The following is a 25,699-nucleotide window of genomic DNA, read 5'->3' as shown; positions in this document are numbered from 1 at the left end:
TTGCTATGGTAGCTGGCCTTTAACCTTTAAGGAACCATCGCCGTTGAAATCATTGCTGCTGCTATATTTTTTCTACTTCATGTTCCATCATTTTACGTCGAATACGCATAGGTTGGAACAGGCGAAATTGAGGTTTTGTAGATCAAAAGTGATCAAGTAACAGACATTTCATGTGGCTTAGCTTGATAGACACATACTGGATCTGGAGTTGTAAAAGCTCTTCCTCCCCAAAAGAATAAGTGTTATTTAACTTTCCTAAGGGGCTTCCCAGGTGGCTCAGTGGTAAAGAATCCACCTGCCCCAGTGCAGGAGATGCGGGTTTGATCCCTGGGTCGGAAGATCCCCTGGAGAAGGAAATGGCAACCCACTGCAGTATTCTTGCCTGGGAAATCCCATGGACAGAGGAGCCTGTCGGGCTACAGTCGACAGGGTCGCAAAGAGTCGGACACGACTCAGGGACTAAACAACTTTCCTAAGAAGGTGAAAATCATTTCTGTCAGAGTCCTTAATTTGGTTTTAATATCAGAGCATCCTTTCTGGGTCATTAGAGCCCTGCTCTGCTACTTATACTGTTCCTCATGACAAGGAGTGGGTAGGGCTGGGGGATCCCTTAAAGTCTGGGATCTGAGTGCCTTCCCTGGGAATGGATTCCAAGGACAGTCCAGCCCGCTGCCCCTACTCACATGTTTAAGCTGCTCTGCTCACTACGCCTTGGGAGCTCTTGTGTTGCGCACAGGCCTGACCCAGCTACCTTTCTGCGCTTGCAGTCACAGGCTGCCTGTGTTAGTCACTGGAGCTGCCTTCTCTCCTTCCCTCCCGGGCACGTCCCAGCCTCTCGCCACAGCCCTCTGACCCTGTGCCTTGCTGTTTCAGGAGGAATTTTAAGGAAGGGTGCCAAGCTCTTCTTCCGCCGGCGGCACCAGCAGAAAGACCCCGGCCTGAGCCAGTCGCACAACGACCTTGTGTTCCTGCAGCAGCCTGATGGGGCACGGAGGAAGGGGGTGACGCTCTCCCGGATCCTGAACAAGAAGCTGCTCTCCAGGCACCGGGGCCAGAGCACCCTGAATGGCGCCCCCTCGGACCCCTGCCCGTAGGCCGGTGCCCCCTCTCTGGGTAAGCTGCACGTGCGGACCCACCATCACCACCTGCCAGGATACAGCCACAGGGCCAGCGAGCTGCTGGACGGCCGCCCTGTCCACCATCTAGCTGGGGTTTTCCCAACCGTTTTGTCTTTTAAAGGGGGAAAAAAAAAAACAAAACAGTCTCCATCCAGGAGGTTTCCCTGAAGAGAACCTGCAAAGCCCAGTTTGCCACCAGAAGCCAGGGGACCCGAACACTCCACCGTTTGTGCTCACAGCTGAGAATTGAAGTTAAATGGGAGGATACTTCCTGTGCGAGCTGTGGAACTCACTGGAAGGGGCTGTGGATGGGCAGCTGGGGAAACGAGCTCGGTCCTCCGTGCTCTAACCTTGGTTGGTGCCTGGACCACATAGCAAAGGGGGCGGTCCCTCCGTGCTGTCACTGTGAATGGAATGGATGGGTCACCTCTCCTGATTGGCTACTCAGAGTAAAAAGTACGGCTGCCCCTGAGGACTGATAGGAGGGACACGGGCAAACAGAGAAATCACCACAGTAACGGAAACACTGACAAATGTAGGAAGACACTTGCCTTTGATATTAGCCATATAACTTGAAAAATTATGCAAATACTAAATATATCCTATGCATATTATGCTGAACACTTTTCTAAGTTTACTTTGAGCCTATTTGTAAGTAGGAGATATGTAAATCCTTATGTGGTTTTACATTTTTCTGAATAGCGTCGGAAGCTATAATAATACCAACAGAGCAGTCAACACATGGAATGTTTTCCCTGCCGTCTGCCGTCCGGGCTCACAGGAGAGCAGCCAGCCCGTCAGATGAAGTCAGGAGCAATAAGCCACAGACACAAGGTTGTGTTCACCATACATACGTGGTTTTTCTTTAGTTCAAGGTTTTGCCAAATATTGCCAACAGCTGAAACAAAGTACTATCAGGGCAAAGGAGGAAATCATTTTATGTCTCAGGTGTGAGTCTTAGGAATGGAAGTTTAATAACAAATGAGCCAAACATACATCAGATTTCTTTTATGAGCTCTTCAGAATGCTACTGTGAACGGTGCTCAGCTGCTCTTGGGAGGCCCTTGTTTTAATTTCCAGTGGAAAAAAACAGTGAGCTTGGCACACGATGTTAGTACCCTATGGATCTTCCAAACTACCTTCCTCATCAATTCGCCTTTCCCCTGGGGGGAACCACGTTCCTCATCCGTGAGCCCATCCCCTGGGGTCCAGTCACAGGTTTTCACTCCTTCTGGATGAGGCACTTTTAGGAGAAATGCTCATTAAGGAGCACCTGTCATCCTGATGACAGGTTTTGCATAAGATCCACTTTTGTTCGTAAGACTTGAAGGCGATTATGAACACTTGGCTTCTGTCACAGATATGAAATTGGGTGAGTCCCTATCCAGAGGTGCTTTTGTGACTCCTTCAACATATATGTCACGGGTAAGGGAGCCAGGGATGAGCAGAAACCTTTATAAAAATCATGTTTATAGAATTCTTTCCTACTTTTTTTCTTTTTGAGGATGAGATTAGAAAATAACATTAAGAATTTTATTATAGGGACTTCCCTGGTGGTCCAGTGGTTAAGGCTTTACCTGCTAGTGTAGGGGGTATGGGTTCAATCCCTGGCCAGAGAGCTAAGATCCCACATGCCTTGTGGCCAAAATCTAGAATATAAACATCAGAACCAATACTGAAACAGGTTCAATAAAGACTTTAAAAATGGCCCACATCAAAAAACGTAAAAACTAAGAATTTTGTTTTAAAACGCACTATTCAAAATCCTTAGGTGTCCCAAGAGTTATCAACTGACTGTAAAATGCCTTTTTTTTTTTTTTAGCATGCATTGCTTTTAAAGATTATACTCCAATTGTTATCACTGTAAATTAGCACCTGGCATTCCAAAATCTAGTATGTTCATACCAAGTTAGTCCCCACAGACTAGAAATCACTACTAGTCTCTTGGAACCAATGGTCTCATTAACGTTCTGTTTCACTTGAGGGATTCTTGTCCTTTCTTATGTGGTCGGCAGAACCTGTGACATTTCACAATTAATTCTAAGAGAGTATTGTGTATGTCAGAATGTCAGGCACTGATCAGAAGTTGTCAGTGCAATTTTTTATTTGATTCGAACTCAACTTTTTAGTTTCAACTTTCTCGCTCTAAAAGAAGTCGTAGCCATTCCCATTCCTGAACAACCCCATGAGCGTCCTGCTCACTGCTCCATACCTTCATCCAGGGCTCTGCTTCTCAACTTTCTCAAGACCTGACACCTCTTCAGGGTCCTGGGGAAGTGTCAGGGGCTCTCCTTCCAACCTGTGAGGGAGGGAGAAGCACATGGGCTGGCTCGAGAGGGAGGGTGTACTGACGACATGTGCGTCTGCTGGTGTCTATTAGATGCACATCAAGAACCTGTACATTTAAGTCACTCCAGGAGCCCACCTTCCAGACGCACGTACATTAGTCTCCGGCAAATGGGTTTTTCGGAAGTGACAGAGGACACTGACATAGGAATAAGACAAGAAAAATGAGAGGTAGGGTCAGGGTAGTGCCGTGAGAACACGGGCTGTATTGATACTGTGAATGTTTCATTTCCAAGTTGTTTATCCAGGTGTATTTTTTAATAGTGTAGGGTATTTATGTTAAATGTCATTGACACCAAACATCAATTAAGATTATACACCAAATGCAAAACCTACTTATTGTAAATCACTTCATTCCCTTTACCTTTTCCACACATGAGAGTGGTTTGGGGGCTTTTAATATTGTTTTGATGAAATTTCTTGCAGAGTGGTGCTTTGAAAGCAATTTCTCATGAACACTAATATTAATGTGTATCTGTATGTCTGGAACCAGCTGCTCATGTCTGTTTTAATAAGTTGTCAATACTTCTATTGGATTTGTTTAAGGATGAGCTTGTGTTATTTCCTGAGGAATGAAATGGACCTTTAGGTGTGTGTCTGATTTCATGTAGCATCAACAGAAGTACCCATCTCATCATTCTGGCTGAAAACCTGCTGTGAGGAAGAAGGTTTAGACCAAGCACTTTATTTCCATCAGGTCTCAAGTTTAAGTCCACAAGTATCCGAGGATTTCTAGAGATAACTACCTAGCCTGCCGCTGCCAGCCAATCACAAGCTGGGTGCCTATCCAGACGTTTGATTGGTCTTACTGGCCACGTCTATAGAAGAATGCTATACGTTTTCTTCTTGAACAGAAAGGGAAAGGTTAATTTACACTGCTGCCACTCAATTCAAATGTTTTCTGAGTAATGTTCTCATGGCCCTCGGTCTTGAAACTTGAAATATAAATTGGTGGCTGTTGGAAGCCAGAACATTTAACTCCATCAGATGAAAAACAGGTCTCAGCACCAGCCTAGACCCTGTTGCCAGGTCCTGCCACCACCATCCCAAACCTGTGAAGGTGTGATGACCAAAGCAAGCAGCCCGGGGACATCAGCACTGCTAGTCCTGCGAAGCAAACTCAGGTTACACCTCTCTGCTTCCTCCTTCTTCTATTTTTTTTTTTTTTTTTTTTTGGCATTCCTTCCTTCCAGATGAGGAAGCAGTCAAAATGCAACAAACTGCCCCATTCACCCTGGAGAAGGAAATGGCAACCCACTCCAGTGTTCTTGCCTGGGAAATCCTATGGACAGAGGAGCCTGGCAGGCTACAGTCCATGGGGTTGCAAAGGGTTGGACATGCCTGGGCACAGCACAGCCCCATTCCCCCAGCTTCCAAACGACCAGTAATGTGCCATTTATAATTTAGGCTTATAGGTCCCCTCCCCAGTGTTGCATCAAAGCTACAGTTTTTGTTTTTTTTTTTTTTTTAAAGAAGAAAACAGAAGGGTTTCCAGGTATGCGGAGAGGTTTGGCTTGATGACCAAGCGTGGTGATGAATTTACCCGACCGTGATTGTATTCCTGGGTAGCACTTTAAAAACAGACTGCGGTCTCGTACTGACCTTGTGTGGTTGGGTTCATTCCGGGAAGATGTGGCTGGAATGCAAATGGTCTTAGAAGGAAATAAATGGCCCACAGAGCACTAAACACTGAGTTGCCTTTGCTGAGTCCTGTGTTGCCCCTGTGTCCCTCAGCTTCTCCGACAGTCTGGGAATCCTGGTCTTTCTCTCGTCAGGTGTGACCCTGGTCAGGTGGTTGGAGGAGGAGCTGTCCTAACATTCTTCCTAAATGATTCATATGCCACTAAGCACCTGCTTTAAGCCTGGGGCTAAAGTCATTTATTGGAACGACAGTGTCTCCAGTGAACTTCAGGGCACCGGTGAATTGTAGGTGCTGCCTGCCACTCAGGGTCTCTTGGCCTGGGTCCCCCAGTGGTTATGTGACCCTGTGTGATCCCCAGGGCCTTTTGGGAAACACTGTTCCCCTTGGGGTGAAACTGCTATCCATCCATCATCACCCTACCCCAGCCGCCTGAGAGTTGGAGGGGTAGATGCCAGGTGGGGCCCCAGGATGGCTGGGACCCAGGCTGCAGGTTCTGGGGGTAGGGGTGGGCAGGGGCCAGAAGGGGCGTGCAGACAGAGTATCCAGTGCCAGCCCTTAAGGCCTCACATCTTGGCTGCTTATCAGCTTCCCTGCTTGCATCAGATTCCCGGCCCCCTGCTCTGCCCAAGCCCTAAGAAAACTGGTCCCCAGTCCAACCCCCATCCCCATCCCCCACCCTTCCTCTCAGCTGTCCTAACCCTGAACCTCCACTAGCGTATGGAGTGGTCACTCGGGGGCCAAGACTGACTGACTCACAGCCCTGCATTTCAGAGGAAGGGTCCGCCTGCATAAAGCCCCAGCATTGTAGGCTCGGCTCTGGGTTCTCTGCTCTGGACACGGCAGGTGGCGACGGCACCGAGTCTGGTTTGGGATCAAGGCATCTCAGGCCCTCTGTTGAACAGCTGCTTCCTGCATGGCTAGAGGTCTGTTCCGCTCTGACAGTCCAGGAGGAGTCTGGATGGAGGTGCTGGATAGCCAGCTGTCCTAACCTGACCTCCTGGTGGTCACTTGCAGGTGCCCACTGTGTTCTTGCCAATCCCGTCTACACAGCATAGATGGATTGAGTTCAGCCACTTCAGCACATTCATTGTGGCGCACGCACCCCTCAGCCCCAGGACACACCTCTTCTGTTCTTATGGTCTAACCAAACAAGTCCTGCATTCTATGTGAAGTGCCTGCCCCGGAGCACTTCTGTCAGCATCCTTCAGCTCTGTCACTCAGCCCCTTCTCACCCTGTCCTAGACTTGAAGCCCAGCAAGAATGTGGGTGCCCACATCCCCTGGGTTTAGAATGATGCCCATGAAGAGCGATGATGGACATCGGTTGACAGCTTTGTATTAGCTCATACAGGAATTCTGCTTACCCACTCCTACCGCACTCACCGGGGTCTGGGGACGGAGTGGACATGGAGGGGATGTGCGTGACCAAGAGTGCTGCTCTTGACCTTGGTCCCTCACAAATGTAGAGTGCTGTGTGTGTCAGTAAATCGTTTATTGAAAGAAAGGCAGCTTGCTCACCATAGAGGGCTGGATACCAGCATGAATGACCTAGTACAGTGCCCGCCCCCAAGAGAAAGCTGCCAGGCCAGGTCCCCTTCCCAAGGTGAGCCAGGGGCATCCCCCTCCACAGCTGTGCACAGCTCACCTCTGCTCTGAACTGTAACGTCCGTAATGCAAATGGCCAAGCTGTGCCTTGCATGTGCCAGGCACTCAGAACTATTCATGATACTGATGCTGTCAATATTCATCAAGTTGGATGCTTGTATAGGTGCATTGCGCTGCTTCATATTTTAGAGAAATACCAGGGGAGGACTCGAGATCACAGTAATTATTGCCAAAACTAACTGAGCGCTTGCTATGTGCCAGGATTTTTCAAAGTATTTACTAAGACACTGACGTCTATGCTCTTTGAAGCAACCCTGTGAGTTATGATCTCAGGAAACTGAGGCATCAAGAGGTTTAGTCGCTTGCTCAAGATCACACAGCTGGTAACTGGCAGGACCAGACTTTAAGCCCAGGCTGCCCGGCTGCAGAACCCATTTTTATGACCACTAGTCTCCACTACCTCCTGTCAACTGAAGAGACCAAGGACTTATGGCCTCACGTGGTCTTTCCTGGACTTTATGTGATGGGTGAGAATGATGGAACATGAGATGCACTGCTTGGCGCACAGTAGGCATGAGACTATTTGCTGGTTAGTTCTCTTTATCTGGATGGGAAGAATTAGCCAGACTGAAAGCAGAAGCCAAAGGTGGGTTGGAGAAGTGAAGCTGTGGATACGTATGTCCACAGTATCCCTTAGCAAAGGAGCTTTATGTTTAAATTAACAAAAACCAGCGCTATGAGACATGTATCAGGCAGGCCAATGTCAGGGCTGGGAGCAAGAGCCCCAGTCTGGGGCTGCACACTAAAGCAATGGCATCCTGACGTCACAGCAGCTCTCTGAGAAGGAAAACCCACTGATAGTATGGGAAGCACTTCTCTGTTTATGTGGGGTTTTATACATATTCAGTTATTTGGCTGTTCCTGGCACACAGGATCTTAAATCTTCTTTGTGGCATGTGGGATTCAGTTCCCACCAGGGAACTAACCTTGGCCCCCTACATGGGGAGCGTGGAGACTTAGCCACTCAAACACACAAGGGAAAGCCTTGTGTGTTTTTAATTCTCCCAATTTATTTTTTAAAATTCCAACCTAGAGAATAACCTATGTATCCTTCACCTAGACTCACTGGTTTCGCTCCATTTGTTCAGTCCAGGATCTAGTGCTCAACTGATCGATTATTGTTTGAGGACATCATGTTTCACCCTAAATTCTTCAGAAAGCACTTTCTAAGAACATGTTCTGTCGCTCAGTCGTGTCCAACTCTTTGCGACCCCATAGACTGCAGCACTCTGGGCTTCCCTGTCCTTCACCATCTCCTGGAGCTTGCTCAAATTCATGTCCATTGAGTTGGTGATGCCATCCAAACATCTCATCCTCTGTTGTCCCCTTCTCCTTTTGCCTTCAATCTTTCCCAGCATCAGGGTCTTTTCCAATGAGTTGGCTCTTCACATCAGATGGCCAAAGTATTGGAGTTTCAGCTTTAGCAACAGTCCTTCCAATGCATGTTCAGGACTGATTTCCTTTAGGATTGACTGGTTTGATCTCCTTGGTGTCCAAGGGACCCTCAAGAGTCTTCTCCAACACCACGGTTCAAAAGCCTCAATTCTTTGGTGCTCAGCTTTCTGTATAGTCCCAACTCTCACTTCCATACATGACTACTGGAAAAACCATAGCTTTGACTAGATAGACTTTGTCGGCAAAGTAATGTCTCTGCTTTTTAATATGCTATCTAGGTTGGTCATAGCTTTTCTTCCAAGGAGCAAGCGTCTTTTAATTTCATGGCTGAGGTCACCATCTGCAGTGATTTTGGAGTCCCAAAAATAAAGTCTCTCACTGTTTCCATTGTTTTCCCATCTATTTGCCATTAAGTTATGGGACCAGATGCCATGATCTTAGTTTATTGAATGAGACCTGCGAGTGATGTTTCAAGAGGGGTGGGTGTGTTGATGGGGGTTGCTCATTAGCTGCTGTGGTCAGTTTGGGGATCTTCGGAGTTGGGGCACACTTGGGCAAAGACCTGAATGATGGGGAGAACCTGGGGACATGTTCTAAGATACAGGGGTGAGTGTGGACCTTGGCAATGTGTTCAAGGAACAGAAGGCTGGAATCTCACCACTGGATGGGGCTCAGCAGGGTGGAGCTGAGGAGACACAGGTGAGGTGATCCAGGTGTGGGAGGCCGTGATGCGGACCTACTGAGAGTGCCACTGGGCAGCCACTGGGGAAGGCTGTCCTTCAAGGTTGGGGATGAGCAGAGAAAGGAGCCCCAGCAGCACTTCCTCCCCAGTCCCTATGGACACGCGCTACTGATGGGAAATTAAGATCAACTTCACTGCCCAGGGCGTGGTTTCAATTCCTAGTCAGGGAATTAAGTCCCACAAGCCTCAAGGTATGGCCAAAGAAAAAAAAGATCAACCTCATACACAGATCAATTTGTACAAGTGAGTCCAGCTGAAGGATAAATTCCTGCAGGTGGGACTGCTAGGCCAAAGGTTCTGTGCATCGAGGATTTCTGTAGGTATTAACAGATGGCCCAGATGGAGGCTGTGCTGATTACATCCAAACCTGGAAAGGATGAGACCGTTTGTTTCTCTACAGGCTCTTCAAAATCATGCTATTAAACTTTGAAAATCTTTGCTAATCTGAGAGATAAAAATGATCTCACTGTAATTTTGCTTACATACATAGCTGCAATAATATAGTTGGTTAGCATTTCCTATGGGTTTCCCTGGTGGCTTAGACAGTAAAGAATCTGCCTGCAATGTGGGAGACCTGGGTTTGATCCCTGGGTTGAGAAGATCCCCTGGAGGAGGGCATGGCAACCCACTCCAGTATTCTTACCTGGAGAATCCCATGGACAGGAGAGCCTGGAGGGCTACAGTCATGTGGTTGAAAAAGAGTCGGACATGACTGAGTGACTAACATACATAGGAGTCACTGTATTTTCTGTGAACTGTCCATACACTGTTCATTTTTTGTTGGGTTCTTTATCTTTTTTCCTATTGGTTCTTAAGAGCTTTATATATATTAGGGGAAGGAACCCTTTCTAATATCAATTTCAAATCATTGCTCTCAGTTCAGTCCCTCTCTTTGATTTTATTAATGAGTTTTTGGCAGGCAGAAATGTACAAGGCAGCTACATTGCCAAACCTGAGCGCCCAGGACTAGATGAAGGATCCTTCTGGTCTCTTCTGTTTTTATTCCTCTGTGACTGTTTGTTCAGTGAATGATAAGGGTTGAGACCATACAAGCCCCATTCCTCCCCCAAGCTTGGGTGGAAGGCAGAGGGGACAGAGTTAGTGCCAGGCAGTGGCACTCTGGCCTCAAGTTCGCAGCATCCGGGGTGCCTGTAGGTACTTGGCACAGCGCAGTGTGGGGCAGTGGTTAAGGCAGAACTCTGGGGACTCCCAGGGCCTGGACTGAAAAGGCAGGATCTCCACTCACCAGTGAGCTGCTCTAATTTAGGAGCTTGGCAGGCAGGTCAAGAGCCTCTAAGCCTTTACCAAGTAGAGAGAAAGGTGACCAAGGGTAGCAAGCAGCTCCGTGGGCTAAATCCAGACATTGTTATACCTGGGCAGCAAACAGACATGGGCACCGGTGGGTGGGGGTGGCAGGGGGAGGGGGGAGGTTGAGATGTATGGAGAGAGTAACATGGAAATTTAGAATACCATATGTAAACTAAATAGCCAGTGGGGATTTGCTGTATGACCAGGGAACTCAAACAGGGGCTGTATAACAACCTAGAAGAGTGGGATGGGGAAGGAGATGGGAGAGAGGTTCTGGAGGGAGGGGACACGTGTGCACCCATGGCTGATTCTTGCCGATGTCTGGCAGAAAACAAAACTCTGTAGAGCAATTATCCTTCAATTAAAAAATAAATAAATTAGAAAAAAATAGTTCGACTCTCTTTCACCTCCCCTCCCCCCACCCCCAAGAAATTAAGTCTCGAGGGAGCCATCAGAAGAAAGGTCCGCGCGGGGTGGGGGGTGTGCGAGCTGCCAACGCGAACCCGTCGCGGGTATCTGGACCCGCCACGCCACCGGGGAAGGGGCGCGTGCGGCCGCTTGACGCCCCCTCCGGCCCCGGGGAAAGGGTAGCCGGAATCCGCCACGCGTGTCCCGGCCGATCCGGATCCACACCGCCCGTTCACCCAGCGACTGGCCCACGCCTAACCCGCGCCCTGCCAGTCCAGTCCACGCCGCTCCGGTCCCCCTTGTCCATGAGGTCCGCAATCCCGGACTGCCCCGTCCACCACGTCAAGCTACTCTCTGGTCCATGCCGCCCGCTTCCGCGTCCACACCGCCTACTCCCAGGCTCTCCAGTTCACGCCGCCCGCTGCCCCGTCCACACCACCCGCTCCCGGTCCACCGTGCACACTCCCCAGTGTGCACTCCGCGGCCACACCGCCCAGTCCAGGCCCAGGCCGCCGGCTCCCGCTCTCCTGTCCAGGCTCTCGCCTCCACGCCGCCCGCGCCCCCCAAGGACTACAACTCCCACAATACCCCGCTGCCGCCCCCCGGCTTCCGGTGCTGCGCAGTTTCCGGAGCGGATCGCAACCCGGAGTCCGGATCCGATCCCGCTCTGCACATTCCAAAGGCAGGTAAAGCCCGGGCCCCGCGCCCGCCGCCCGCCCCCGCGCGCGCCGCCTTGGCCGGCCACCCCCGGCCGGCCGCCCCCGCGCGTCCCGGCCCGGCCTGCCGCCCCCGGCCCCGCCCGGCCCGCCGCCCGCCCCGGTCCATCCGCCATGCCGCCTGTTCTTTGTTACATTCGCCGGCTGCGGGCACCGTGGGCGATCGGAGTCAAAACCCGGCTGGATTTCCCGGAGCCGCTCCGGGATCGCCCTGCGCGCCGCCTGCCCGCCCGCCCGTCGCCGCCGGCCCCGCCGCGGGCCCCGCCGCCCGCCGAACCCCGCACCCCGGCCGGCCGGCCGGCTCCCGGCGCGGGGCCGGGGCCGCGCTCGCCCGTGGGCGCGGCGCGGGTGGTCCGCCGCCCCCCGGCCCCCGGCCCGCGGGCCCGCCCCCGGGCGCCCTCGTCGCCGAAGGTCCCTCGTGATGTCACGCTACCCCGTCCTAGGGCCCAGCCTCCGGGGGCGCACAGGGAGGGTCCCTGGACCCCTGGCTCCTGAGATTACAAAGGGCGATGAATTTGGGCGATGGGGCTGCCCACCCCACCCCCACCCTCAAGAGCACCCTGCATCCCGTTTATGTAAACCCTTGCGTGGCAGAGGCATGATAGGTGAAACCCATGAACAGGTGACATGTGCCTACTCTCCGGGTGGGTGGCCGTGCTGGGAAGGGGTGCGCTGGCCCCGCCCTGACGCGGACAGGTGGACCAGCAAGCCATGTGGGCCTCTGGAGAGGATGTCGGGGACCGGTGAGGGTCAGCTTTGAGGGGACAAGTGGAAACGCCCTATGGAAATATCCACCTACCTGACAGTTATAGTTATTTCGTGTTTATTAAGCTCTTAATGTAGTGGATGAGATTTTTTTAAATCCACAAACGCTCAGAAAATTGCCTCCTCCCCACCACTGGGTACACCATGGGTAGATTAAAATGGTAGAAAAAAGTGTGTGATCAGAGACACGTGGACCCGTGTACATAGTTAAAGCTGCCAGCCCACAAATACCACGTTTGCCTAAGCCACTCTCATAAAATCTGGACTCACCAGATCAATTTGGAGAACACTGTTAAGTTCCTGGAAGTATTTTTAAGGATGAAAAGTAAATGAGCAACTGGTTTTGTGACAAATATTTGGAGGCAACAGTGTGAACTCTCCCTGGAACCTGTAATGATTGTGGACACTTTGTTTTTATAAGTCAGCCTCCCTCTTCTCTCTCCGCCCCACTACACACACACCACTACCATATTTTGTTTCAAACCTGGATATTTTCACATTTTCCACATTTTCACTGCTTCACTCTGCTTCTCTGCATTTCCTTGACATCACTACCTTATGGGAATGGTTAAGAAAACAACTGTAGTTTGAATTTTGAAGAGGAAAAATAGTAGGACTTATCCTATGCAGTTTTTTCCTCCTAAATCTTTGATTCATATTTTTGCAAGAAAGTTGCCAGCAAAGAATGCAGTAGTAATATGTTCTATTTTGTAAACAGAAAAAAAAATTATATTTTTCCAGAACACCCATTAAAAAAAAAAAAAAACAACCCTCAACTACAAGGCTAATAGCTTTTCTGGGAATGATTGTATCTGAGAAAGAGCTCCATTAGCTTGGCATATATGTCTCACATACCATTGTCTGTGTAGAAGGCCAGGAGAACACTGCACCCATTCTACAGATTTAAGAGAGATTGAAGGCAGCTGTTTCTCGGACATGGGATTTGAGAAGTTGAGATTGTGAGCAGGGACTCAAATGCTTTCTCAGCCTCCTTTTCACAGTTGTGACCCATGACAGTACTTGCTGCGTTCATCTCACACAGTTCATGTATGCCTGCATTCAAGCAGCTGTCCCTTGCCGGGTGCTGCAGAGGAGAAGAGAGAAGGCCCTGCCCCATAGATCGAATGTTCTGGAGGGGAGGAGATGGATAGTGGTTGGAGCCTGGCGGAGAAGGCAGGAAGAGTAGCAGGTGGAGGTGGGGGTTTGGGCAGGGGTGGGAGCACTTGGGCAGTGGGGACCCAGAAGGTCTGTCTGGGGAGGGGATGGCTGAATGGAAACCAGTGTTCCTCAGTGGAGATCTGGGGTGAGGGCAAGTGCAAAGGCCCTGGGGTGGCAGCAAGCTTTGTGTGGCCAAGTCAAGGCAGCACAGGCTGTATTCTACTCAGAGTTCACCCTGAGAGCCAGACACCCCTGGGGGCTTTGGGTAGGGGTCCAGCAAATCTGTGTCTTCCCCTAGAAACAGGGTAGAGGCAGAGGGGAAATGAGTCAGGACGGGACAAGGAGTGTTTCTAGAGTGAGGCAGGCCTTGCTGCTGGACTGGTGGGGAATGTGCAGGGGGTGTCAGCTGACAGGTGTGCAGGTTGGGGCGTGGTTGGGGAATCAGGGCCCAGGAGACCAGCAGCATTTTTAAACTGTCCCTCAGGGTGAGAGAGACCTTTGCCCTGTGCTCACGGCCCTGGTCCTCACGTCCCTGGTCCTCACCTCCCTGAAGTGCTCCCGGCTTAAGAAAGAAAGGTCCCTCCCATCATCCAGGACATGGCGACCCCCAGACCTCGGGTAGTGGCTTTCGCTAAGTAGTGACAGAGCTCCTCCCCCGCAAAGCTGCTTGTCTGTGGAGCAGAGCCTTCTGCACCTACATCTGTGAGAGCAGAGGATAGGAGCAGAGCTGAATCAACTTCTACCATACGTGAGTGGACTGGGGAGAAAGCCCCGTTTACCTCATTAAACCGAGCTTGTGTGTCAGGTCACCGGTCGCCAGTGTGGGCAGCATTTCCATTTTGATCAGTGGTGTCCCAGTTATTGGAATGATAGCTCAGTCCAGGAGAAGTTACCACATACTCAGGGTCCTAGAAAATCAAGACTGGTTTGATCTATATGCATAAAAGATCTGTGTAAGCACCAGTGTAACACGTGGGGTTTAACACCTGCAGTGATGGAAACAAACGCTGGTAGAGACAGAAGCGCCTCCTGAAGGGGGAGAAGAGCTTGTCCACATACCCTATGACCGGATGGCACACTCTGGTGCTTCAATTCCAATAGACCTGCTTAAAGAGCCACAGAACTATTTTTTAAGAAGTCAATATTTATAATATGCTGGAAATTGCATCCCTCACAGCTGTTTCAGATGGTGATTGCAGCCATGAAATTAAAAGATGCTTACTCCTTGGAAGGAAAGTTATGACCAACCTAGATAGCATATTCAAAAGCAGAGACATTACTTTGCCAACAAAGATTGTCTAGTCAAGGCTGCGGTTTCCAGTGGTCATGTATGGATGTGAGAGTTGGACTGTGAAGAAAGCTGAGCGCCGAAGAGTTGATGCTTTTGAACTGTGGTGGTTGGAGAAGACTCTGGAGAGTCCCTTGGGCTGCAAGGAGATCCAGCCAGTCCATCCTAAAGGAGATCAGTCCTTGGTGTTCATTGGAAGGACTGATGCTGAAGCGGAAACTCCAATACTTTGGCCACCTCATGCGAAGAGCTGACTCACTGGAAAAGACCGTGGTGCTGGGAGGGATTGGGGGCAGGAGGAGAAGGAGACGACAGAGGATGAGATGGCTGGATGGCATCACTGATTCGATGGACGTGAGTTTGAGTGAACTCCGGGAGTTGGTCATGGACAGGGAGGCCTGGCATGCTGCGATTCATGGGGTCGCAAAGAGTTGGACACGACTGAGTGACTGAACTGAACAGCTATTTCAAGTAAGGCTGAGCCACTTAATACTTTCAGGTGAAGGGCAGGAAGTAGTGTTTCGCACAACACTTTTGTGGGACTGTCAGCAAAGAGGTCGGTCATGCCTGGACCTAAGCGTCAGGTGGGGTCAGGGTCTGGGTGGACTCGGGCGTGGGAGGTGATGGCAAGTGAGTGTGGGGAGAGGAAGAAGGTCAGCCATGTTTGGAGTGACCCAGAGGTCAAGTGAGGTGAAGAAAAAGATGTTTAGTGGACTTGACGTGTGTCTTCAGTCAGCTCTGGGGGCAGGACTCAAAAAACGTCAATGGAAGCAGAGGAGAGGGGACGTGTATGGGTGCCACTCACAAGGAGTTTTCATACGAAAACCTGGACACAGGAAACAGGCTGGCAACAGTCACTCATCTATCACCACCCCAGCCACCGCTGCCCGGGGCCTGACCGCCCCCTCCACCCCGGCGAGGACTTGCCACTGGTCAGACCCAGAGGCAAACCCTGGTCACGTCACTGTATCTGTGAACATTTCGATCTGTGTCTCTCCAGGAGAAGGACTCTAAAAATAAACACCATACGTGAGCCCACCTAAAACGTTTAATGCTGGCACCTTGATGTGGTCAAAATCTGGCCAGATGCCCAGCCAGTGTTCAGATATCCAACTGTCCAGTCAAGGTCTGATGTGCTTTATTTCCACCGGGATCCAGACCATTCCCACCCATTGTGCTGGACGTCGCTTTTAAACTGCTGTGATTTGGAGATCACTGTGGCTACCCCGGTGGTTGTGAAAAAGAACGCAGAGATCCATGTTCGCTTCATCCACTTCCCACCAGTGGTACCACCATGCACAGCTCCGGTACTGGGTGACTGGAGGAATGGTGACCTTGATGGGGTCCAGATACAGGACATGCCAGCCTGGTTGGAGCCCTCTTATAGCCTCATGCCCTCTGTCTTTCCACCCCAACCCCTCCTTGACCCCCACCAACCACTCACTGCCCTAGTTCCCGTCTCACTGATTCTGCCATTTCAAGAACGTGAACAGGATCACACACTATGTAACTGCTGGGGACTGGCTTTTTTCACCCAGTAGCATTCTGGAGACTCACCAGGGTCTGTCCTGTGTCAGGAGTTGCATATTTTCAGTGCTGACTGGTACTCCAGACTGTAGATGGGTAACAGAAACGGTCACTCAGTGAGGCACCCTGGGTTATCTCCGGCTGGGGCTGTTAGGAATCAAGCTGCCCCTAACAGTTTTGTACAGGCTTTTATATGGATGTAACTTTCCATTTCTCTGGGATGACCACCCAGCCAGTACTATTGCTGGGTCATAAGCCATGTTAATTTATCAGAAATTGTCGAATGGATCCATTCCCACCAGGGCACATGGGTGCCCCAGTCCCCGCTGTTCTGAGAGGTATGTAGTGGTGTCTCATTGTGCTTTGTACTTGGAGGCTCATGATGTTGGACATCTTTTCATGTGCTTGTTTGTCATTCCAGTGTTTTTGTTGGTGAAATGTCTGTTTCTGTCTTTTGCCCACTTTATAAATGGGTTGCTTGCATTTTTATCCTTGGGTTTTAAGAGTTCTTTGCGTATCTTATATATGGATACATGGTTTGTTAAAATGTCTCCAGGTCTTTACTTTGTTCATCCTCTTAACAGTGAATTCTGTAAAGCAAAATCTTTAAATTTTGGTGAAGTCCCATTTATCAGTTTTCCTTTAGTAAACTATGCTTTTGGTAACAAGTCTAAAAGCTGGCTATCCCTAGTTTCTAAAGATTTTCTCCTATTTTTCTAAAAAAAAAAAAATTTATCCTTTTAAGTTTCTTATCTGTTAGGATAAGATGTGTAAGATGTAAGGTCACAGTTCTTTTTTTTTTCTTTTATTTTGCCTCTGCATGTCCAGTTGCTCCAGCACTGTTGAAAAGACCATGTTTCTTTAATTGAGCTGCTTCTACCCTTTGTTCAAAATCAGTTGAGCATATTTGTGTGAATATGTTCTCCATTTCCATTGACCTGTGCTTCTGTCCCTCCAACTAAACCGGAGTACTCATTGCTGTTGCTTTATAATTAAGTTTGAGTCAGGTAGGGTGATTCCTCCCACTTTAATCTTCCTTTGCAGAATCATTTTCTAACAGTTGTCATTACGGGGGCTGCCTTGTAAACCTCAGTTGTCACAGAGAACATCTGCTCCACATCACCCTTCTTTTCAAACCGTTTCTCACCACGTTGCACACAGGTCATCCTGACCTGAGCCTAAATGACATTCAGGATGAATCTGGTTTCCTGACACTATTACTGCGGCCCTCCAGTGATCACAGTTGTTGTTTGTTTTCTTTTGGCAGCCGTGTAAGTTTTAAAAAGATTTAAGGTTAAGCAGCTGTTCTCAGACTTGAGCTGCCTCAGAATAACCTAAAGGTTAGCAGAGTAGGGAGATCCCAGCCCAGAGAGGCTGCTCCAGCAGGTCTGGGGAGGGATCCAAGAATTTGCCTTTTCAAGAAATTCCCAGGTGCTGCTGGTGTTACTCTTTGCTAGTCCAGGGACCACACTTTGAGAACCACTGGTGTAAGGTAAGTATCTCCAGGATCAGTAGTTAAAATGGCTAAATCTCACACTCTGTGAATTTTTCTGTCATTTTCCCCTACAACAGTACTATCTACAGTCCCTTATTCTAGGATTTCTTACATGCTGGAAAAGTCTAGAGACTGAACTTCCCTTCTACAAAGGAGCATTCCACGCACCAAAGGGATTTTTCCAGGATAGCACAGACTTCAGGAGGCTTCTTTATAAAACCTATTATGACATACACATCACTAATGTAATATGCAACAGTGAAAAGCTGAAAGCCTCCTTGCTAAAATCTAGAACAAGTGTGTCCACTCTCACCACTTCGGTTCAACATAGTTATTAGAAGTGCAGGCCACAGCAATCAGACAAGAAAAAGAAAAGGTATCCAAACTGGAAGGAAGAGGTAAAATTGTCTTTATTTGTAAGTGACATGATACTATATATAGAAAAACCTAAAGATGCCACATGGATCATAGCCTTGTCGTGGCAAAGGGGTTTGTGTAACTCAGTGATGCTACAAGCCATGCCATGCAAGGCCACCCAGAATGGACAGGTCACAGTGAAGAGTTCTGACGAAACATGGGCCACTGGAGGAGGGAATGGCAGCCCACTCCAGCATTTTTGAACTCAGATCATGGCATCTGGTGCCATCACTTCCTGGCAAATAGAGGAAGAAAACGTGGAAGCAGTGAAAGACTTTATTTTCTTGGGCTCCAAAATCACAACAAACCTTGGTTGCAATGTGATGTCTCTGCCTTTTTTTTTTTTTTTTTAAATGACAAACCTAGATAGCAGATTAAAAAGCAGAGACATCTCATTGCCAACAAAGGTGCATATATAGTCAAAGCTATGGTTTTTCCAGTAGTCGTGTATGGATGTAAGCACTGAACCATAAAGAAGGCTGAGTGCTGAAGAATTGATGCTCTCAAATTGTGGTGGTGAAGAAGACTCTTGAGAGTCCCTTGAGCTGCAAGAAGATCAAAGCAGTCAATCTTAAAGAAAATCAACCCTGAATATTCATTGGAAGGGCTGATGCTGAAGCTCCAGTACTTTGGCCACCTGATGGGAAGAGCTGATTCACTGGAAAAGACCCTAATGCTGGAAAAGATGGAGGGCAGGAGAAGGGGCAACAAAGGATGATATGATTGGATGGCATCACCAACTCAATGGACATGAGTTTGGGCAAACTCCAGGAAATAGTGAAGAACAGGGAAGCCTGGTGTGCTGTAGTCCTTGAGGTCATGAAGAGCTAGACACAACTTAGCCACTTGAACAACAACAAAAAAGATGCCACACAAAAACTATAAGAACCGATAAATGAATTCAGAAAGTAGCAGGGTACAGGATTAACATGCGTAAATCTGTTGCACTTACTTTACACTAACAGTGAGATATCAGAAAGGGAAAGTTAAAAAAAAAAACCCTGTTTAAAATTGTATAAAAAATACTTAGAAATAAAGCTGATCAAGGAAATGAATGACTTATATGCTGAGAACTATAAAACACTGATAAAGGAAATTAAATATTGTTTAAAGAAATGGAAAGATAGCCCATGCTCTTTGATTAGAAGAAATAGTATTGTTAAAATGGCCATAATACTCAAAGCAGTCTACAAATTGATTGTAATCCATATCAAATGACCGGAGACATAATTCATAGAAAAATAATCCTAAAATTTATATGGAACCATAAGAGACACAGAGTTGCCAAATCAGTCCTGAGCAAGAAGAACAAAGCTGGAGGCATCACAACTCAGGCTTCAGATAATATTGCGAAGGTATACTAATCAAAACAGCTTGGTATGGCACAGAAACAGACCTGTGGATCAATGGAACAGAATAGAAAGCCCAGAAATAAACCCAAGCATCTACGGTCAATTAACTTTCAACAAAGGAGGCAAGAATGTACAATGGAGAAAAGACAGTCTCTTTAGCAACTGACACTGGGAAAGCTGGATGGCTACCTGTAAAGCAATGAAGTTAGACCATGGTCTCTCACTGCACATGAAAATAAACTCAAAATGGCATAAAGACAAGACACCAGAAAACTCCTAGAAGAGAATATAGCCCAAACATTCTCTGACATAAATCGTACTGTTTTCTTAGTTTCCCAAGGCAATAAAAATAAAAGCAAAACTGAACCAATGGGATCTAATCAAAGTCATAAGCTTTTGCACAGGAAAAGAAACCACAATGAAAAGACAACCTATGGAATGGGAGAAAATATTTGCAAATGATGCAGTTGACAAGGGCAGAATTTCCAAAATATACAGATAGCTTGTATAACTCAGTAACAGAAAAACAAACAAGTCAAAAAGTGGGCAGAAGACCTAAATAGACATTTTGCCAAAGGAAGTCGTAGGGATGCCAAGTGTCAGTTGCTCAGTCGTGTCTGACTCTTTGTGGCCCCTTGGACTGCAGCAGACCAGGCTCCTCTGTCCATGGGATTTTCCACGCCAGAATACTGGAGTGAGTATCCATTCCCTTCTCCAGGGAATCTTCCTGACCCAGGGATCAAACCCGGGACTTCTGCACTGCAGGCAGATTCTTTACCATCTGAGCCCCCAGGGAAGCCCAGGGATGCCAGATGGGCATGTGAAGGGATGCTCAGCATCACTAATTGTTAGAGAAATGCAGGTCAGAACTACAGTGAGGTATCACTTCACACTGGTCAGTATGGCCATCACTGAGAAGTCTACAGATAACAAGTGATGGAGAGGGTGTAGAGAAAAGGGAACCCTTCTACACTGTTGGAGGGAATGTCAGTTGGTACAACCACTGTGGAAAGAACTATGGAGGTTCCCTAAAAAACTAAGAATTAGCGTATGATCCAGCAATCCCTGGGTATATCCCTGGGAGAAAACTGTAATTCAGAAAGATTCTGGCACCCCAGTGTTCACAGAAGGGCTACTTATAATAGCCAGGAAGTGGACTCCTTGAGAGGCCAGACCAGAGGCAGGTGGCCACATCAGGCCTTGAGAAAGGCCAGAATGGTTCCCGTCGTTTGCACTCTCTGATGCTGCCAGCTTTGTGGGAACCCTGTATTCTGCCATGACCTGGCAGAATCATGCAGGAAGTTCAAGGAAGTTCTTGAGAACTTCCTTGAACATGACCGGGTATTGACCACTGGAGGGGGTTCCTGCCAGTGGGCAGACGGTTCTCAGGCCCCTGGGGGCACCTCAGCAGCTCATGAAAGTGGGTTTCCACATGTTTCTTCCTGTTTGTCCTTCCTCTTTTGCTCTGTGACCAGCTGCTGCCCACATTCCAGACTGACCTCTGACCCTGCCCGTGCAGGCCATCAGGCAGGAAGCCCCAAGTTAAACATGCTGAGCCGCCTGAGACATCTTGTAATGTAAAGGAGTGTTCCTAGGAACAGAAACTATTGTGCTGTGTTTGGGGGAAAATATGATCCTTGGCATTTTAAGGGCAAATTGGAAATCCCGTCTCTCTGCCTTGTTTCCTTGTAACTAATTGACTTCCGTGGTGGAATTTTCAACTCTGTCCTCTACTCTGCTCATGAAATTATGTGCTCAGCAAATCTGTATTTTCATTTGGACTTTGCATTGTCTGCTGTTCATCCTTTAATAGCTCCTGGGGATGGAAATGGGGCAGAGGGCATATGGAATCAGCATTCAGGAAGTATGCCAGCCTGCATACTTCCCCAAAATGGTACCACAGATGGTCTTGGCCAGGAGTGGGATACAGGAGGGATGTACTGGGTTGACTTAATTGGGGATGGAGGGGTGGGATGGAAGAGGAACTGTTAGTGAGTGGCACACACCAGGTGTATCTCACTTTATACACACCCCAAAACTATGTGGGGTGGGCATCTTAATTTCCCTTTTATGGGTCAGGAGTCTGAGACCCGAGAATGAACATGTTCAGATTGCCCACAAATATATAGGTAGTGGGGCTGGGCGTGGCTGCCTGCTGTGGAGGTGAACCTCAAGGCTGAACCGGAAATAGAAGTTACCGGATGTGATAAAGGTTTTGTGGAGAGCGGGAGGGCTCCCCTCCATGATGTTAGGTGGTGCCTTAGTCCCCGAGAGAAATGTGGTGTTTCGCAGAGGTTAGCAGGTGGAGAAAAACAGGTCATGTGAGACAAGGCTGCCCTGGAGGCATTCACAGTCCTGTGAGGGAGGGAGAATAGAAGTGGCCACGTGAAAACCGGCTTTCTTTAAATGGCAGTATATTAAAAAAAACTAAGATCATGGCATCTGGTCCCGTCACTTCATGGCAAATAGATGGGGAAACAATGGAAACAGTGACAGAGTATTTCCTTAGGCTCCGAAATCACTGTGGAGAGTGACTACAGCCATGAAGTTAAAAGACACTTGCTCCTTGGAAGAAAAGCTATGACAAGCTTAATGTATGAAAAAGCGGAAACATCACTTTGCTGACAAAGGTCCATATAGTCAAGGATGTGGTTTTACCAGTAGTCATGTATGGATGTGAGAGTTGGACCGTAAAGAAAGCTGTTCAGTCGCTCAGTCATGTCCGACTCTTTCCAACCCCATGAATTGCAGCACACCAGGCCTCCCTGTCCACCACCAACTCCCAGAGTCCACCCAAACCCATGTCCCTTGAGTTGGTGATGCCATCCAACTATCTTATCCTCTGTCGTCCTCTTCTCCTCCTGCCGTCAATCTTTCCCAGCATCAGGGTCTTTTCTAATGAGTCAGCTCTTCGCATGAGGTGGCCAAAGTATTGGAGTTTCAGCTTCAGCATCAGTCCTTCCAGTGAACACCCAGGACTGATATTTAGGATGGACTGGTTAGATCTCCTTCTGTCCAAGGGACTCTCAAGAGTCTTCTCCAACACCACAGTTCAAAAGCATTGTTCTTCAGCACTCAGCTTTCTTTATAGTCCAACTCTCACATCCATACATGACTACTGGAAAAACCATAGCCTTGACTAGACGGACCTTTGTTGACAAAGTAATATCTCTGCTTTTTAATATGCTGTCTAGCTTGGTCATAACTTTCCTTCCAAGGAGTAAGCGTCTTTTAATTTCACGGCTGCAGTCACCATCCGCAGTGATTTTGGAGCCTCTCAAAATAAAGTCAGCCACTGTTTCCACTGTTTCCCCATCTATTTGCCATGAAGTGACGGGACTGGATGCCGTGATCTTAGTTTTCTGAATGTTGAGCTTTAAGCCAACTTTTTCACTCTCCTCTTTCACTTTCATCTGAGTGCTGAAGAATTGATGCTTTTGAACTGTGGTTTTGGAGAAGACTCTTAGGAGTCCCCTGGACTGCAAGGAGATAAGTCCATCCTAAAGGAAATCAGTCCTGGGTGTTCATTGGAAGAACTGTGCTGAAGCTGAAACTCCAGTACTTTGGCCACCTGATGTGAAGAGTAGACTCATTGGAAAAGACCCTGATGCTGGGAAAGATTGAAAGCAGGAGAAGAAGGGGGCAGCAGAGGTTGAGATGGTTGGATGGCATCACTGACTCAGTGGACTTGAATTTGAGCAAGCTCAGAGATGGTGATGCACAGGGAAGGCTGGCGTGCTGCAGTCCACAGAGTCGCAAGAGTCAGATACAACTGAGCGATTGAACAAGAACAACAACATTTATTTTACAAATGGAAGCGGATGGCCGCTAGGGAAAGGTGAAAGTCAGGGTTCACGACAATGTCCTAAATCCAGAGCCATGCACATGCATGGCTTGCTAAAAGCAACATTGTTCTGAGTGAGGAAACATTTCAAGGCCCAAACCCATCCCACAATAAAGAGGACCGTACTGCATGTTGCCTTTAGAGCACAAAGTCAGGGAATTCCCTGGCTGTGCAGTGGTTAGGGCTCTGTGCTTCTACTGCGAGAGCCCAGGTTCTATCCCTGGTCAGGGAACTAAGATTCTGCAAGCCACATGGTGTGACCGAAAAAACAAAATGGAAAAATAATTTTTCTTCTAATCACAAAGTCAGTTTCTATATATGATTTAGGGGGCCATTAGCTGCTGCTGCTGCTGCTAAGTCGCACCAGTCATGTCCAACTCTGTGCGACCCCATAGACGGCAGCCCACCAGGCTCCCCCGTCCCTGGGATTCTCCAGGCAAGAACACTGGGGTGGGTTGCCATTTCCTTCTCCAATACATGAAAGTGAAAAGTCAAAAGTGAAGTCACTCAGTCGGGTCAGACTCTTAGCGACTGCATGGACTTCAGCCTACCAGGCTCCTCTGTCCATGGGAGCAGGAACTGCCTTTAAAAATGCCAATGGAGGGGGACCTCCCTGGCGGTCCAGTGGCTAAGACTCCATGCTCCCAATGCAGGGGGCCTGTGTTAGATCCGTGGTCAGGGAACTACCACATGCCTGGTGCAACCAAATAAATAAATACTAAAAAAAAAAAAAAAAAAATGCCAGTGGAGCACTGAGCTGAGCTTCCTGTCTTTATAGCAGCTTCCCAGTAGGTAGCTATTTTACACACAGTAATGTATATATGTCCATCCCAATCTCCCAATACGTCCCACCCTCTCCTTCCCCCACTGTGTTCACATGTCTCTACATCTGTGTCTCTATTCCTCCCTTGGAAATAGGTTCATTTGTATTCTTTTTTCTGGATTTCACATATATGCATTCATATGTGAAATTTTTCTCTTCCTAACTTTACTCTGTGTGACAGACTCTAGGTCCAGAAGCACAGGGAGCTCAGCTCGGTGCTCCGTCTCGGTGCTCCGTCTCGGTGCTCCATGGTGATGTTGAGGTGTGAGATGGGGGTGGGAGGGAGGTCCGCAAGGGAGGGGATATATGTATACATTGTAGCTGATTCACTTCATCCTACAGCAGAAACTAACACAACCTCGTAAAGTAATTATCCTCCAGTTAAAAAATATTAATCATCAAAAATGCCAGTGGGAAAGAATGTAAGGAAGAATTGTATATATAACTGATGGAGAAGGGCACGGCAGCCCACTCCAGTGCTCTTGCCTGGAGAATCCCATGGACAGAGGAGCCTGGTGGATACAGTCCACAGGGTCACAAAGAGCTGGACACGACTGAAGTAACTCGGCATGCATGCATATGTAACGGAATCACTTCGCCGTGTAGCAGAAATTAACACCACATTGTAAATCAAGTTTACTCAATAAATTAAAAAAAAAAAAAATGCCTTGGGCCCAAAGCTGCTCACTAATGCGGCGCTGTGTCCTGACAGGTGGCGGCGATGGCTGAGGACGGGAATGAAGAGATCATGTTCATCTGTGAGTGTTCCGGGGCCTGGGGCCCCCCTTCACCAGCAGGCAGAGTCACGTGCACGTCTGGTCTTTGTGTAGAGAAAAGCTGTCTCCTTTTAGATGGGATTTTCCCTGTTACTAAGAACCACGGTGTATGACACGAAATGTGCTACCAGGACCAATTTTAAAAGAATCTTTCCCAGAACTCCCTGCAAAGGGCACTGGGGCAGGGGTGGCAGCAGACTCAGAAAGGTAATCCCGGGTTTTAGAAAGGTTTCTGACATGTTCAATTTATGAGAAACAGGTTATGTTGGTAAATTTTCATTTACTCTCATTTACGGAGACCCTGTCCTGCATCCCCATAGAGCTGACTTGGGCAGCCTTGCCGTGTGCCGTGGAGCTGGGTTTTTCTCCTAGGGGCACGTGTCCTGTGTTGCTCACTTTTTGTACTTGTGGGGAGTGCTGTGGGTCACCCCCAGGCTGCGGGATGCTCTGTGGGCATCTCCCTCCCCTCTTGATGCCCCCCGCTGATGCCAGGATGTCTGTTTTCAGGGTGTGAGGACTGCAGCCAGTACCACGACTCTGAATGTCCTGAGCTGGGCCCGGTGGTCATGGTCAAAGACTCCTTCGTGTTAAGCAGGGCCAGGTGAGTGACCCCCTCCAGCTATCTTTACCATCCTGCCTGTCAAACAGGGTTGTCTGTTTGTCACCTGTAGCAAGACCCTGGCCACCTCGGTGTCTACACAAAGGGAGGAGACAGCAAATGAGGAGAGGGACCATCCTCTCGTTTGAGGCCATCCGAGATCTCCACCCACTGCAAGCTGGTTACCTGCCCCTGGGATGAGCCAGGGCGTGTTGAGGAGGCATCTGGGTTAATGTCTTTTATCTAGTTCCTGGTTCAGCTGGGGCGCTGAGTTGATTTATACACCACACAACCACAGCCGAGGTTGTAGGTCTGCT

The 25,699-nt window shown here is 48.5% G+C and overlaps 2 protein-coding genes across 4 annotated transcripts in view; both read left to right on the top strand.

Moving 5' to 3' along the window:
• The window catches only part of C2CD2 (C2 calcium dependent domain containing 2), a 62,952-nt gene extending 57,795 nt beyond the window's left edge, over positions 1-5,157 (top strand). The window contains exon 14 of the mRNA XM_027960742.3: positions 874-5,157. Within this exon, the coding sequence (XP_027816543.1) occupies positions 874-1,094 (221 nt within the window). The 3' untranslated portion in view covers positions 1,095-5,157. The remainder of the gene's footprint in view (positions 1-873) is intronic.
• A 6,070-nt stretch (positions 5,158-11,227) lies between these two features.
• PRDM15 (PR/SET domain 15) overlaps positions 11,228-25,699 on the top strand; it is a 62,338-nt gene continuing 47,866 nt past the window's right edge. For 2 of the 3 annotated variants that reach the window (XM_060405795.1, XM_027964020.3), the window contains exons 1-3: positions 11,228-11,309; positions 24,721-24,766; positions 25,292-25,385. In XM_060405795.1, coding sequence (XP_060261778.1) covers positions 24,730-24,766; positions 25,292-25,385 — 131 coding nt within the window. In that variant the 5' untranslated portion in view covers positions 11,228-11,309; positions 24,721-24,729. The remainder of the gene's footprint in view (positions 11,310-24,720; positions 24,767-25,291; positions 25,386-25,699) is intronic. The other variant, XM_042237413.2, reaches the window with a different exon arrangement.

This window comes from Ovis aries, chromosome 1 (genome assembly GCF_016772045.2).
Source record: "Ovis aries strain OAR_USU_Benz2616 breed Rambouillet chromosome 1, ARS-UI_Ramb_v3.0, whole genome shotgun sequence".
Taxonomy (NCBI): Eukaryota; Metazoa; Chordata; class Mammalia; order Artiodactyla; family Bovidae; genus Ovis; species Ovis aries.
Note: the sequence above shows the minus strand (reverse complement) of the source record. Positions and strands in the feature narration are given on the sequence as shown.